The sequence below is a fragment of the Salvia splendens genome, chromosome 4 (assembly GCF_004379255.2).
Source record: "Salvia splendens isolate huo1 chromosome 4, SspV2, whole genome shotgun sequence".
In the NCBI taxonomy this organism is placed as follows: Eukaryota; Viridiplantae; Streptophyta; class Magnoliopsida; order Lamiales; family Lamiaceae; genus Salvia; species Salvia splendens.
In genome coordinates, this window is record NC_056035.1 from 31617717 (window position 1) to 31634702 (window position 16986).

A 16986-nucleotide genomic window follows, 5' to 3' on the forward strand; every position below is an offset into this window, starting at 1 on the left:
CTAAAACTCGATTACTATTTGAAAAACCGAAAATTTTGAAGATTTTTTAAAACAAAGAACTACCGAAAGCAAAGAAACAACTAATTGCAAATAAACACGGAGATAAAAGTATAGAGATAAGGGAATTCCAGGGATGTGCGCTCACAGTTATAGTTATACAAATTCCAACTACAACACCCTAGCGCAGTTCTTACTTTGATAGAACGAGTCACCTAGGTTATGCTCATGCGATGCAAACGTTGATTACAAACATTAGGGTTGTCAATCATAAATACGTAACTCCTAAAAGCTCCTAAGACCCTTGAAAAATCATTACTCTCAATTAACAATGCCGTTTTAAATGAAGCTAATTGTAGTGTCTATTAAGTGGATCTAACTCGCCAACCTCCTCTCACGATTATGTAACAAGTTATATTAAATCATCATTGAATGTGTCACTCAAGCGTGAAGCATTATCCATTAACTTAAGGAAGAAACAAAGTAAGAACAAACATATGTTAAATAAAAATAGGAATTGTATAAACCAATAAAAGTTACTAACACATCCCTAAAATCCTATGAGTTTAGTTACACATGATAGAATAAGCTAAAAACATAGATTGAAGAGAAGACAATGAAAACATAAGAACTAAAACAATAAAACCCAAAGGTTGAATCCTTGTAGCCTTGATGATCTTGAATCCTTCTTCAACTCCTTGCACAATGAAGCACTCTAACTTTTAAGCTCTGGAAATATTTGGCAAAGAGAAGATATATTTTTGATGAGGCTTTGGGGGGTATTTATAGGGGGAAAATTGCCCCTCATCATATAAGGAAAAGAATTGTAAAATATGGTAAATCTTGGAGAGAAAGTAGGGCAAATTCTGCTCACCTCATTTTCCCAGCGGGCAGCTGCACCTTGGCCAGCGGTCGCTGTGGGTTGGTCCGAGGCTTCTGTCTCTTGGCTGGCGGGCCGCTGCACTTGTTTCAGCGGTCGCTAGCCATCATCCTGTAACTCTCTGGACTCTCGGTAGCGGTCGCCACGCACTCCCCAGCTGTCGCTGGGTGTCTCTTGACTTCATGCACAACTTTCCCGGAGCGTGCCGCTACTGGCTTAGAGGTCGTTGGGCGCCAGCGGTCGCCGGCTGTGTTGCAGCGGACCACTGGACATGCAGAACAACTCCAGATTTCCAACTTCGCGTTTTGACTCTCTTTTTAGGCTCAAATATGCACATTTCTCACAAAACATGTCAAAATACCAAAATAGATAAAATATGCAAATAATGGATATGTAATGCAATTTTGTAATTAAAAACGGACCAAAAGATGACCTTAAAACCATGCAAAATCCGAGTGTATCAATAGTATATAAGAATATTTTATGGTGAAACTTGACAATGAAAATCTAATTTAAGACATGTAAAATTAAAATGAAACATAAACTTATTCATTAATATGTTATATTAGTACTACAAATCTAACACATAAGTTTATTAAATATAAAATGAAATATATATATTTTTTGTTTAGTTTTATATATTATAAAAAATAATTATAGAAGTTTCAAATAGTTGTCAAATAAAGCGACAATGGTTGCACACTGCATTTAGGTCCAGCTCACTCGGCAAGCCTATCGGTTTTAGATCAGCCCTATTTGGATTATATGTTAGTCGGGTGCAGATTAATCGAATTATTTTTTTATTAAATTTAAAATTTACAACCATAATCCTCTATATTTAGTGGCTATTCGGGTCAGCATATAAATTTGGGGTTGCACTGATATTACTACTTAACAGAAATAATTTTCGAGTCCTTACGTGTGTGACAGTACACGTCACATGATTTCATTTTATATACACAACGATTTTAAGTAGATGCATGGATGTGTGAATTTGAACTTTGGGGTCAAATGAGGTATGATAGCATATATAATACGGAGTATATCACATAATTTGGTGGGCTCTTTAATTTCACAATTATTAAGAACTTTTTTCTTTTGGCTATGAGCACACATGAATGAGGAATGTCATTCCAAAAATGTGTGTGGGCTATGGTTAGATCAGAGCTGCCATGAGTTGCTGTTGTCTTGGGGACAAGTTTCATTATATGTGTATTCCTTTACTCCTGAATTTAATTATCATATCTCCAAAGTGGAAGGGGATGGCTACTTGGATTTACAATTTTATCTTGCATCAAGGTAATCTTTATCAAAAATAGAACATACATAATCCAATATTTCTTCAATTAGATGCCAACATGAATGTATTGTAACGCCTCGAAAATTTGAGAATATAAAAAAAATTATGCGTAGGAAAATCAAGAAAAAGAAAATCTTAAATTTAAGAGTATCAAAATTATGGGTAAAACTTGTGACGAACACCGGGCGTGGCTTGTGTGTTAAAACTCTCTCCACAGAAGAGTTCAGCTTGAACGCCTCCCCATTCCCCAATACTGCTGCCTTAATTTGTTGCAGATAAGTGTGCAATGGAATCACAAAAGTGTATAAGAAGGATAAGAGCTATCCAAATCTCAATTACTATTTATAAAATATGGGATAAGAGTGTATTGAAAATTTCGAAAATTGTTAAAACCAATTCTTGTGATTTTTCTATTTCTAAATTTTAGAGGTTTGATAATTTATTGCTAATCCAATTTTAAGTTTTATTTATTTATTTTATTTTACCCAATATTTTAAGTTTAATAAGGTTAATTCGTTAGAGGATTAAAAAAATGCAAATAATGTTATGTATTGTTTTTCAGGAAGTTATTAATCAGTTTCTAGGTTTTGATTTCAAGCTTTTAACGTTATTATTTAAAAAATATTCTTATTGATTGCACATATATAGTTTATATACTTGGGACAATACAAAAATAAATACGACTCAAGTAACTTGGGACGAAGGGAGTATTATAGTAGTATAATTTCATAAAGTGAAACCAAATTGTTTTTTTTTTCATATTACTATATTCTTATTGTTATTGGACTTGATTTTGTACAAAAGTTTTGGAGAGGGACCAAAATGAGAAAAGCAACCGAAAATATAATTCGGCCCAAGATAATATATGGGCTTCTTAGTTAAACCCTAAGCCCATTAGCTGTCTCATTATATAAACTCTTTGTTCCGAAGATAGGGTTTCAGTCAGTCTGTTGTTATTCACTCGCCTCTCTTTTCTCTCAATCTAGGGCTAACAGCTACAATGGCGGAAAGAGGCGGAGATAGGGGTGGTTTCGGGCGAGGATTCGGGGGCCGCGGCCGTGGAGGAGACAGGGGCGGCCGCGGACGTGGTCGACGCCCTCGCCGCGAGGCAGAAGAGGAGAAGTGGGTGCCGTGCACCAAATTGGGGCGATTGGTTCGCGACGGGAAGATCAAATCCTTGGAGCAGATCTACCTCCACTCCCTCCCAATCAAGGAGTACCAAATCATCGACCTCCTGGTGGGGCCGTCGCTCAAGGACGAGGTGATGAAAATCATGCCTGTGCAGAAGCAGACGCGCGCCGGGCAGAGGACTAGGTTCAAGGCCTTCGTGGTGGTCGGTGATAGCAACGGCCACGTCGGATTGGGGGTCAAGTGCTCGAAGGAGGTGGCCACGGCCATCCGCGGCGCAATTATACTGGCGAAGCTGTCTGTGATTCCGGTGAGGAGGGGATACTGGGGGAATAAGATTGGGAAGGTTCACACCGTGCCCTGCAAGGTCACCGGAAAGTGTGGCTCCGTGACTGTGCGGATGGTGCCTGCTCCCCGTGGATCTGGTATTGTAGCTGCGCGTGTGCCGAAGAAGGTGCTCCAATTCGCTGGAATTGATGATGTGTTTACTTCTTCCCGTGGATCCACCAAAACCCTTGGAAACTTTGTCAAGGTCTGTTCTCGTTTCATTATCCCTAATTTCATTTTTAATACTAAGCGCCCAATTCAATTGATTATCCCTAATTTCATAGTACTATTTACTACTACTAAACGCCCAATTCAATTGATTATCCCTAATTTCATAGTACTATTTACTACTACTAAACGCCCAATTCGGATTGACACTATTATATATCTTATTTGTTGCTATGGTGCATTTGTGCTTTTAATTCAAGCATTGTACATATATTTACATATATATGAAATTGATAATCCTGGTTCTGTTTCTGGTACACTTTTGAATTGATGTGATATGTTTCATGGAGTTTTAGCATTGTATTGATCAAATGAATTGGTATTTTAGGCAACTTTTGATTGTCTGTTGAAGACATATGGGTTCTTGACTCCGGACTTCTGGAGGGAGACTAGATTCACCAAATCTCCATTCCAAGAGTACACTGATCTGTTGGCTAAGCCCACAGCCAAGATTGTCCATGTTGTGGACGACGTTGAAGCTTGAGGATAAGTTGCTGTTTTAATTTTGTTTTTTGATGGATTGTTGAATCGTCTTCTTATCGTTTTAAATACTTGTTTTGTCCAAGGATTTTTTACATTGTCAGTTTCTTGGAATCTATTTAGAATTTAATTATTCGACGCTTCTGTGTTTATGGAATGGAATCATGCGGGCGTTAGAAACAATAGTCTAAATTGATTTGCATCATATAGTTATGAGATTATCCATCTAGAATTAAGTTAGAGATTGAATTTCATAAACCAAACACATTACATATTTAATCTTGTGATATAATCATGCAAACCGAACATCCCATCAGTGTATTTCTCTTTGAAATCTATCTTAAATGAGTCCTATTCGATTAATGTGATATTCTTCTACCTTCTTTCCAATTAGATGTTTTACTTATCAATTTCTTGATTTAAAGCCTTTAGACTCCGAGTTATTTGAAATGTTGATCAAACCTAACATTTAGAAACCATAATATTGAGTCTTTACATAGATTGTCAAGCTTTATGCAATGTTGAAATGATAGGATCTCCCCCAAAACCACCCCTTGTTGCCCTGTTGTTGGCTTGGCTCCTCAATTGCTGCTCGTGCTGGGACGCCCACCCGTCCCCTAACCCCTCATCCATCTCCTGTCGCCCTAAAATATATTACATTTGCGAGAGATGCAGCAAAATAAACCTAAATTGTTTTTGTGATTTAAAATTTCTATTTATTTCAAAGTAAAATAAAATTCATATTTTATCTTTTGCACATTAACCACTGGTATAGTCGCATCCTGTGATCATTTGCATTTCAGTATCGACATTATTTTTTTGCCTTCATGGATTTTAAATTAAAGTTTTTCATTATTTTTTCTGCTTCATGTACTATGAGTTTCTAATGCAATTTTATACCTGGAACACAAAAATAAAGTATACGTTCGTATAATAAGCTTCGTCTTAGAAAACATCTCGTCATCGTATGTTGTTAAATGAAATCGTTAAATTAAAATGCATAATCTTTCCTTTTGATCAAAGCTGGTGCAAATTTATTCAACTTTATGCCAATCTCCTCCATCCAATTTATTAAAGTCGGCAGCAATATCTCAATTTGGGACCTCCGTTAAGCCACCTATATTGCAATTGTTACTAGATTATTTAGAAAATGCATATTCTTATAAAACGGGGAATACTAGTATATTTATTTATTTTTTATAAAACTCTTCTTTTAGTAGGAAGAGTATTTAGGAATAAATTATACATTATTCAATTTTGAAGGGGTATATTTATCTCATCTCTAGGCAAAAGGTAAAGGTAATATAGTATTCTTTCTTCTCTCAATAGCTGAGTCATATTTCTTTTGGGCTCTCTCAGTGTAGTTGAGTAATTTTGTTGGGATTTACGCACACAAGGCTTTCACACACTCAAGAAGATCACACACACACTCACTGTTGTATGAGATCACACAATGCAGAAACACACACACTCACACTTTGAGTATTGAAGATGATAATCTTGGAGAGAAACTGGAAAACTCTTTATTGATTAAAACTCTACTCTAAACTACATACACGGTGAGCTATTTAAAGCTCTACAATCAAGTAGCAACTGCTACTAACTAACTACAAGAAGAATCAAGAAAGCAAGAAGAATAACCGCTACATCTCAGCTAACTAACTGCTGCTCCAACGGCTAGTTCGGCTAGGTTGCTTCTTCCTTCTTGGTTCAAGACCGAACTCCTTCCTCGGCTCAAGACCGAACTCCTTCTCGGCTCACAACCGAACTCTTCCTTCTCGGCTCACAACCGAACTCTTCCTTCTCGGCTCACAACCGAACTCTTCCTTCTCGGCTAGTTCCAGCTCAAAGCCGAGCTTCCTTCTTCTGCCTTCTTCTTCTCGGCTAGTTCCAGGCTAGTTCCAGCTCGGTAAGCCGAGCTTACCGAACTCTGCCTTCTTCTTCCAACTGAAATGAGCACTCCATTATTACAATTCTCCACCTGAGGGCTCATCTCAGTTCTTGCACAAACATTGATCAATTTCTTGCAATGATCAAACTTGTCTCTACCTAGAGACTTTGTTAGCATGTCAGCCGGATTGTGCAAGGTGTTAATCTTAATCACCTTCACTCTCCCCTTTTCAATCTCATCTCTAATGAAATGCAACTTTATGTCTATGTGCTTGCTCCTTTCATGAAAACTTAAAACTCTGGGACAGAGGAGTTGATGCAGCTTTTGCATTTTCCATTTTGAATCTCTGCAAAACTTTCTCAATATAGTCAGTTTGCAGCATCCACAGCTTCTTGCAGCCTCTATCTCTCTGAATATGTATGCCTAGGATCTTCCTTGACTCTCCTAGATCCTTCATTTCAAAGCTTGACTTCAGATCTTGTTTAACTTTCTGAATTTCTGTCATAGAAGGCCCTGCAAGTAGCATATCATCCACATAGAGTAATAGGTAGGCAATGGGAGTCTTGCCTGCCTTCTTGATGTAAATGCAATCATCATATTCTGACTTGGAGAAGCCAATCTTCTTCATCTGTGCATCAAACTTCTTATTCCACTGTCTAGGACTTTGCTTAAGTCCATAAAGACTTTTCTGTAACAGGCATACCTTGCCTTCTTCTCCAATCTTCACATAGCCCTCTGGCTGTTCCATGAAGATAGTTTCCTCTAGATCTCCATTTAGGAAGGCTGTCTTCACATCAAGCTGTTGTAGCTCCCAGTCAAGCTGATTCACCACAGCCAATAGGATCCTAATTGAAGTGTGCTTCACAACAGGTGCAAACACTTCATTGAAATCGATTCCCTCCTGCTGTGTAAAGCCTCTAGCCACCAGCCTTGCCTTGAACCTGACTCTATCCTTATCAGTGGTCTCAATCTTTCTTTTAAACAACCACTTACAGCTTACCAGCCTCCTTTCCTTACCATCTGTACTCAGCTTGGATTTGTCCACCAAAATCCAAGTTTTGTTCTTGAGTAAAGACTCTATTTCCTCATTCATGGCTTCAATCCATCTTTCTCTATCTTTACTCTGCATAGCTTCTTTATATGTGAGTGGATCTGCGCCATCAATACTTTCAGCTGCACACAGAGCATAATACACAACATCAGAGAACTTTGTTGGTGGTCTTGTTTCTCTTCTAACTCTGTCCCTTGCAAGCTGATAGTCTCTGATAGAGTCTGATATAGACTCACCAGCCTGGTTGCCCTGAGTTGGAGCCTCTTCTTTATCTGAATCAGACTCACTCCCTGAGTCAATAACTCCACCTGCTCCTAGGCCAACCCCCACAGGCTCCACCTTGAAGAAATCACCCTCATCTTCACTGGAGTCCAGCTTATCTTTTAGGTATGGCATCTGATCCTCCAAGAACACCACATCCCTACTCACCAAGACCTTCTGCTTACCGGGCTCAATACACCAGAGCCTATACCCCTTAACACCCCTCTGATACCCCAACATAATACATTTCAGAGCCCTAGCTTCAAGCTTGCTTTGCCTAGCATGAGCATAGGCCACACACCCAAACACCTTGTACTTTGAGTAGTCACTATGAGCTCCATACCACATGTAATCAGGAGTTTCAGATTTCAGGGCAGTAGATGGGCATTTATTGATGAGATAGGCTGCTGTATACACAGCCTCACCCCAGAATCTGCTGCTCAAACCAGAACCAAGAAGTAGGCACCTCACCCTCTCTAGGATTGTCCTATTCATCCTCTCCACAACACCATTTTGCTGAGGATTACCAGGAACAGTCCGGTGCCTCTTCATACCCTTCTCTTTACAAAACAGATCAAACTCAGCAGACAAGAACTCTAGGCCATTGTCTGTCCTTAAGCATTTAACACTTCTACCCTTCTCTAGCTCAACCTCCTTACACCATATCTTGAACTTTGTGAGTGTTTCAGATTTTTCTTTAAGAATATATACCCACAACTTCCTTGTATAGTCATCAATGATAGCTAGATAATACTTTCCTCCACCAATTGAACACACCGGTGAATGCCCCCAAAGATCACTATGTATGTAGTCTAAAGGGGCTGTAGAAGAGTGAATACCTGTAGGATAGGGTGCCTTCTTAGCCTTTCCAAGTATACACTGCTCACAGGGGTCCATCTTGTTGAAATCTCCAGAGATCAGGCCCTTCTTGATGAGTTCTTTCAAGCTTCCTTCTGCTGGATGGCCCAATCTCTTGTGCCATAGCATTATGGAATCATCTGACACTGCATTGCTTTCTCCATCAACAGCCTTAGCCTTCAGATAATAGAGAATATGCTCTCTGTCAGCCTCCATCATCACTGCATCTCCAGATTTAACAAACAATTTTCCTTGACTCATCAATATGGTGAACCCTTTCTGCTCCAGCATTCCCAATGAGATGAGATTCCTCTTCACTTCTGGAATATACCTCACCCCAGTTAGGATCTTTATAGAGCCATCTTGTAGGCTTAGCTTTACCTTCCCTATTCCTCTGATCTGACAAATGTGATTATTACCCAGCACCACAGTGCTGGCTGCTTCTTGAAGGTCATGAAACCAGCTCCTATTTGGGCACATATGGAAGCTGCACCCTGAGTCCATAATCCACCTATGACTGACCCCACTGTCACTAATATTCATGAGTTGAGCCGGGGGATCAGCACTCTCCACACAATCAGATTGGTTGTGTCCCTCAGAGGCTATCTTTCTCTTCCATGCATGACAATCTTTCTTCAAATGTCCAGGTTTCTTGCACCAATAGCAAGCTCTGGTTTCCTTCTGAGCATCAGAACTTGAGGGTTTAGAGCCCTCAAACTTCTTCTTGAAGTTCTGCTTCTTGAACTTCTTCACATTCAAGGCCTCTGCAGCTTGAACATTGGAGCTTGCAGAGCCTCTGTTGGCTGTCTTCTGGAGTTCTTTGGCCATCAAGGCTGAATAGACTTCTACATAGGTGATAGGTTTATCTCTTCCATAGATAATTGCATCACTTAGCTGGTCATACGAGCTAGGCAAGGCATTCAATGTGAGAATGGCCTTATCCTCATCTGAAATCTTGACATCAACAGATCCCAGGTCATCAATGATCTTGTTGAACTCCTCTAGCTGCTCAATGATGGACCTATCTCCAGAAAAACTATAGGCATACAGCCTCTTCTTGAGATACAGCCGGTTAGCCAAGGATTTGGCCAAGTAAACTTCATCTAACTTGTCCAAGATCTCCACCGCAGTCTTGGCTTCTTGAACTTCCCTCAAGACCTTATCTCCAAGGCACAGAATCACTGCAGAATGTGCCTTGAGCTGCATCTCCTCCATCTTTGCCTGAGCTTTATCATCAAGCACTGGAGCCTTTCCTTTCTCCTCTGGTTTTGCAAGAACTGCGGCCAAGCCTTGTTGAATCAAAACCGCCTTCATCTTCATCTTCCACAGGCTATAATCATTCTTGCCTGTGAACTTTTCTGCATCAAGCCTTGCTGCCATCTCTGAAACCGTTTGATCCTCTGCAAATCAGCTTCAATATCCCTTCCCACAGACGGCGCCACTTGTTGGGATTTACGCACACAAGGCTTTCACACACTCAAGAAGATCACACACACACTCACTGTTGTATGAGATCACACAATGCAGAAACACACACACTCACACTTTGAGTATTGAAGATGATAATCTTGGAGAGAAACTGGAAAACTCTTTATTGATTAAAACTCTACTCTAAACTACATACACGGTGAGCTATTTAAAGCTCTACAATCAAGTAGCAACTGCTACTAACTAACTACAAGAAGAATCAAGAAAGCAAGAAGAATAACCGCTACATCTCAGCTAACTAACTGCTGCTCCAACGGCTAGTTCGGCTAGGTTGCTTCTTCCTTCTCGGTTCAAGACCGAACTCCTTCCTCGGCTCAAGACCGAACTCCTTCTCGGCTCACAACCGAACTCTTCCTTCTCGGCTCACAACCGAACTCTTCCTTCTCGGCTCACAACCGAACTCTTCCTTCTCGGCTAGTTCCAGCTCAAAGCCGAGCTTCCTTCTTCTGCCTTCTTCTTCTCGGCTAGTTCCAGGCTAGTTCCAGCTCGGTAAGCCGAGCTTACCGAACTCTGCCTTCTTCTTCCAACTGAAATGAGCACTCCATTATTACAAATTTTATTATTTTAACAAAAAGCAACACATTCTTTCTCTCTTCATCTTTATACTTTATTATAGTATTCTCTATGTACAATAGCACTATATTTTACTCCCTCCGTCCCATGTTACTTGCACTGTTGTTTTTCAGCTCGTCACAAACTCCTTATACTATTTATAGTTTAAGTTAGAATTAATGCATTTAATTAATATGTTAGTTTAAGTTAATAACTCCTTTATTAAATGATGTCTCATTACACTTAAAATTCTAATTTAATTACACTAAAAAATCAATATCAAATTTACGGCCTAAAATGAAAAGTGCGAGTAACATGAGACGGATGGAGTATTTCTTTTTAACTCACTTAACACAACTTTCTTAAATCATGTGTCCAAAACAAATGTCTACTACATAAGGGCGGAAGTAATAATTATTTTTATCTATTTTTTCATTACTTTTAATTTCCCTTGGAATTTACCAATTTTTTAAAAGATATACTTTATCCTTTTCTTAGAAATAGGCTTAATTTCTTTTTTCGTCCATCCCATTGAAATAGTTCATATCAAGAAAATATTTTCTCATTATCTTTTATTTTATCATTTATGGGCCACACAATAAACGACATTATTTCAACTACGTTTTCTTATTTTAATAATTACGCATTAAAACTCGTATCATCATCAATTAGTCTATTTTTATGAGACGGATGAAATATTTAACTTTTTGAAGAGGTAAATGAGAAATATATATTCTCAATTTACATAGTTCTCTTAGAGATGCTTTTATTACTATTCCCTTCGTCCCAAGAATAATGATCCATTCTTTGGACAACACGGGATTTTATGTTTTTTATTTTATGTGTTAAGTGGAGAAGATGAAATAAAAAAGAGGGAATAGAATAAAAATAAATGAATTTCAATTTATAATAATGAGTCATTATGGATGAGATAAACTAAAAAAAATTATCACCAATCCGAGTATATTACTAGGAAAAGTACTTTGATTGAAATTAAATATTAATTCATCTTATGTTTACTTTTAATTATTTTATTGCTTACATATACTGATATACATATGTACTTTCTATGTCCCTTGTTACTTGCCTTTTTCATTTTTATCCTAAATATAGGATTGAACTTTTAGTGTAATTAAATCAGTATTTTAAGTGTAATGAGAAATTATTTAGTAAGTGAACACTTTAATTATTTCTTAAAGTATAAATAGTGTAAGTAGTTTGAGATTAGTTGAAACATAAAAGTGCGAGTAACATGAGACGGGGGAATATATTAATTCATAATTTTTAATTATTCATATTTTATTTCTTATAAAGCAAATTTAAAATTTAAACTAACAATCATTACCCATTTTAAAATAAATAGGAAATCTCTAAACTTTTTTCAAGGACAAGATTTTCCACAATCCTATTTTATTACCCCTCCCTCCTATTACATCATTTCACCAAATAAGGGAAAGTAGTCTTGAAATTGAAGCAGAAAACAAGTGAATCAGACACAAGTACCGGTAACAATGAATTTTACAAATCAACCATTGCTTCGATTTGTTTAATCTCTCCAAAACACAAAAATATGGAGTAGTACTATTACTTTATTTCTCCAATGTTTTTATAATTTAGGTAAATGATAGTAATTACTAAGAAATTTTAGTGTAGAGACGAGTATAGAATGTTAAATTTGTTTTTGTCCGTTCCAGAAAAAAACTCCCATAGATTTTGAGTTAAGGTTTATGCAGCGTGGTTTCTGGGTTTTCTTTCGAGCTGGTTTGGACAATTTTGGCTGCATGGATACTGAAATCTAACTAAAAGAATCTCTTGCTTTTGGGGGTTCTCTTATTTCTCCAGGTGAGTGTGTGTATGCGTTTGTTTTGCACTTCGATTTCAAAATTTTCCGCATTTTATTTGATTCTCACCGGATTATGATATTGGGGGAGCCCGAAAAATTGAATCTTTATTGCACTTGTTTAACCGGTGTATTGCTGCATCTGATGGGCTCTGCAAATTCCCTTTTCTTGAATAGATTGAGTGATGCATTTCATGCATAGCTGGGGATTTATAGCTTCGTTTGCTTCTGTGAATAAGGATACCTGTTGGCGTTAATTTGGGGTAATTTTCATATTAGATTGTCTGTATAGGAAGAGGGGAAAAGGGAGTTTAATGGTAGCTCAGAAAATGGGATCTCATGGGGGTGGCAGTGGTAACACTGGGTTGAGCCAAGCCCAAATTCAGAGTCATGACCCGAACCCGTTGGCTCGACAGGGATCACTGTATAGCCTCACTCTTGATGAGGTGCAGAACCAGTTGGGTGACCTGGGAAAGCCCCTTAGTAGTATGAATCTTGATGAGCTTCTTAAGACTTTGTGGACTGCTGAGGCTAATAATCAGGCTGGGGAAGCTGTTGATGGCGGGCATAACGTGCAGCTGCCGGGCCAGTTTGTGCCTGGGTTGTCGTTGAATCAGCAGTCGAACCTTATGCTGTCGATGGATCTTAGTAAGAAGACTGTGGATGAAGTGTGGCAGGACATCCAGCAGGGGCAGAAAAGGAGCAGTCTTGATAGGAAAACCACGCTTGGGGAGATGACGTTGGAGGATTTCTTGGTGAAGGCGGGGGTGGTCTCTGAGTCTGCCGGAGGCTCTGTTGGCGATGGTGGCGGGGCTGATCTGACGGGGATGCCTCAGCACACTCAGTGGATGAATTTTCAGATGTCTTCGATGCATACTCAGCAGCAGCAGCAGCAGGGCATGCTGCCTGCTTTCATGCCTAGTCATCCAGTTCAACAGCCTATTACTCTTGGTGGAAATCCTATCATTGATGCTGGTTATCCCGAGGCTCAAATGACTATGTGCTCATCCCCTCTTATGGGTACTTTATCAGACACACAGACACCTGGGCGTAAAAGGGTCGCTCCTGATGATATAGCTGAGAAAAGCGTTGAGAGGCGGCAAAAGAGGATGATCAAAAATAGGGAATCTGCGGCCAGATCACGAGCAAGAAAACAGGTCTCTTTTCCTATCATTTGGATTTTGGATATTAATTCGTTTTCATTATTTACTGTTGGATTGTTTTATTGTTATTATCTGCAGGCTTACACTCATGAACTGGAGAACAAGGTTTCACGCCTGGAAGAGGAGAATGAAAGGCTCAAGAGACTGCAGGTGTGTGCTATGTAATTATGTTTGTGCCCAAGTTTTGGTGTAGCTATTTTCGACCACATTGCATTTTGCTCTGTCTAAAGATCTACATTGCTATACAACTTGGAGCAGTTTTGGCATTCCACTTGTGATTTTCTGTACCTTAATGTGGAGTTTGGTATTTTTGGTTGTATTTGTGAGTGCATCGGCATTCTCAAACCCATCAATTTATATCTCTCAATGTGCTCACCCAACAAGGGGTAGCTGGATAACTATGAATCTGCTGCATGATTATATGTTCATCGATGTTTGTGTTTCCTATTTGACTACTACACAGAAGCTAATATATGCAACACCATGTGATTAGCAGCATATGCATCTGTTGTTAATCACAAAGTCTATCTCAAAGGAAGATTAAACAGCATAAGATCGAATTTCTGAAATAAGTTTATCTCAAAGGAAGTTTCAGGTGTAAAGAATGCCTGGCTTTATGTAAATTATGAGGTGATTACACATAATTACTTATAATAATTACGTATAGGTCTGTCTATCCATGAGCAGTGAGTTAGTGCAGATTAGTTACCTCCTTTTATTAGTTTACATTGGTAAAGACATGAACTCTGCTGAAATGAAATACTCCTTTTAGTGAAATGAAGTAATTATGCTGGTAAAATGGTGGCATGTGCTCATATCCAAAGTTAGTTTCATCATTTGGCTTGAGACTAAATTCTGTGCTGCCCTTGTTGCTTTCCTTGTCAAATGCTGCCGAAAATCTGCTAAGTTAAAAAAATTGTCAATGAAGTATGAACTACTCCAATTTTTTGCATCTTACATATTCAAATCCATTTACCATCATTGCTTGCTGGTTATACCTCCCTTTGGATGATGACATTAATCTTGATTCCATGCCCATTTTAATACTCTTTAATGACCATTAAGCCATCCGATCATAATGTACATAATCGAACATAAAGCATATAGGCTCTAACGAATCTCTTTTTCTGTTTTGCTCAAATAATCACAAACAAACCCGACTTCTTTTGGATTGCAACAAACCTTTTATTTTGTAGGTATATGTGACTTTAAATTTTTGCAAAGTAAAAGCAAGAATAGTGCCTGCAAGAGCATAAAAATAGGACTAGTTTACTTTAATTCTTCTAATTTTCTCAGCTTATCCTTTCCTTTTGCTTTTTTTTTGGTTCTAATCTTGCTTACATTATTGGTGAATTTTATCCATTCCGCACTTGTGTGGTGTTGCAGGAAGTGGAGAAGGCGTTGCCGAGCATACCACCACCGGAGCCAAAATACCAGCTGCGTAGAACGAGCTCAGCTCCGGTGTGAGGATTGTGTAATAATTAAAACGTAGTGAATGTTGTTAGTTGTTTGGAGGGATGAGTCGCGGGGTAGATTAGCAGTTGTGAGTTAGTTTCCCATTGAACCTTCATGTCTCATGTACATTTTTAGTGTTACAAACTGGGCCAACTTTGTTAACTGTGGTAGTAGTTTATAACATCATAAATCTTTATCTAAAAATATCATCACACGTCTCTACATTGGAATGATTTTTGCACTTTTTGGACTTTTTCACTACCAAAATGCTCTTTCAACTCTTAGAAAGAGCTATTTTTGTCAAATTTATTTATAGTCCCTCCCCCTCTTCTTTATTTTTCAGATTAAATTTATAGTCCCTCCCCCTCTTCTTTATTTTTCAGATTAAATAATCTTTATTTTATGATTGTCTTTCATTTCCATTTCTCTCATCTACTTCTCTCCTAATAATATGAATCCATTTGTTATTGTTACTGAACTATTATACTCCCTCATTCTCATGAAAAATGGACATTTTTCTTTTCGACTTGTCTCATAGAAATAGTCCATTTTCATTTATAGCCAACTCATTACTTCTATACATTAATTTGTTTATAATACTACTAAAATTCACTACTAAACAAGAATAATAATGTGAGTCCTATTATCTACTAATATTATTTTAACTACACTTTTTATATTCTCTCTTATTTACCAATTATGCATTAATTCTCGTACCGTTCCAAATGTGCCTATTTTTATGGGACGAAGGAAGTACTACGTTGTTGTTTTCGCAACTCATGCACCATAAAAATAATAATCTATCAAATTAAAAATCTAATATGTAATGTAAATGTGTTTTAAAATTATTTAATCCGAGATGTCAAATATGAAAATTTGAGCCATATCATCGGTCAACCACACAACCCTCCCATTCTCTCACAGCCATCCCAAAAGCCCTCCAATTTAATTTATTTTAATTGTTAGTGTTTATCAAATCTATCATAATCTAAAGTGCCGGTTCAATGAAAAGACAAATTTACCCTTTTTGGCGGGAAAAAAATACAGTATGTGAGAGGGCACTTTGGGTAAATCCAGTTGGCTAAATTTGGAGTTTATTTTCTGATTTTTTTTTGTATACTGCAGCCTATATTTTCAGCAGTTTCCAAGAGAGAAAAATTGAGTGAATAACAGTTGTGCGACGATTTTCAAGAAATAAAAAGTTGTAATCTTGGAAGTATAGACAAAGCGTACCAGCCAATCTTTAAACTATTTACAAAATTTCTATATAAACCAACACAAACAAAATCTCTATATATCCCAACACAGAAACAAATAACAATACTTCAATGCAATTAGAGAGAAAGATGAGAAGAAGAAAAAGAAGGTGAAAAGATCTGATCGGCGGCAAGGCTGCGAGTCTGCGGCTGCGCGATGCTGCCCACGAATCCGGACCAGCGACCTGCTGCAGGAGACGACGACGTTTGATGATGGCGAGTAGCAGCCGCGGCGGGGATGAGAGTGAGAGTGCACCGCGGAGTGGGTGTTGGGAGAATCAGCTGCCGTTCTACAATACACCCTAAGGCACAACTCCCTCTATTCCCTCATCGCCGGACGTCATTTTCTGCAAGAGTACGGACAAGGAGACCGGCAGAGGAAGGGTGATGGAGGAGCGGTGAGGCAGTGCGGAAGGCGTGGCGGCGATGCAGGTTGATGGGCTTGCCGGCGTGGTGGCGATGCACGAGTCAATTCCTCCAATTGAGAGAGAAAGAGGGAGATGAGAGTGAGAGTGCACCGCCAATTTGGGGGGAGAGGTAGAGGGAGGCGCCGCTTTTTCATATAGGGTTTAATTTATGGAGTACTATTATTTGGGTTTATTTGTGTTGGTATTTTAGTTTAAGGAGTGTATTAATTGGGCTTTATTTGTGTTGGTATTTTAGTTTATGAAGTGTATTATTTGGGCTTTATTTGTGATGAATTTTATGATAAAAAATTTGTAAAAATTTAGAGTTCCAAATTGGGTGTTATGGCTATATTATCATTATATTTATGTTTTAAATATAATGATAATATCTTTTAATTTAAATTCTATTTTGTAATTAAATTTG

The 16986-nt window shown here is 38.2% G+C and overlaps 2 protein-coding genes across 5 annotated transcripts; both read left to right on the forward strand.

The window, feature by feature from the left end:
* Positions 1-3111: 3111 nt before the first annotated feature.
* On the forward strand, positions 3112-4478 carry LOC121801331 (40S ribosomal protein S2-4-like). The gene is made up of 2 exons (XM_042200802.1): positions 3112-3837; positions 4189-4478. The coding sequence occupies exons 1-2, from the start codon at positions 3178-3180 to the stop codon at positions 4342-4344; spliced, it is 816 nt and encodes a 271-aa protein (XP_042056736.1). The 5' UTR covers positions 3112-3177; the 3' UTR covers positions 4345-4478.
* Positions 4479-11804: 7326 nt separating this feature from the next.
* LOC121799452 (ABSCISIC ACID-INSENSITIVE 5-like protein 2) lies at positions 11805-15103 on the forward strand. 4 transcript variants are annotated; one of them, XM_042198828.1, is made up of 5 exons: positions 11805-11946; positions 12175-12283; positions 12459-13438; positions 13523-13594; positions 14831-15103. In XM_042198828.1, exons 3-5 carry the CDS (start codon positions 12596-12598, stop codon positions 14909-14911), a joined length of 996 nt encoding a protein of 331 aa, XP_042054762.1. In that variant the 5' UTR covers positions 11805-11946; positions 12175-12283; positions 12459-12595; the 3' UTR covers positions 14912-15103. The 4 variants fall into 4 exon arrangements, with proteins under 4 accessions (XP_042054762.1, XP_042054761.1, XP_042054763.1 ...); XM_042198827.1 differs by having other exon boundaries at positions 11876-12058; positions 12136-12283; XM_042198829.1 differs by having other exon boundaries at positions 11876-12058.
* The last annotated feature ends 1883 nt before the right edge of the window (positions 15104-16986 follow it).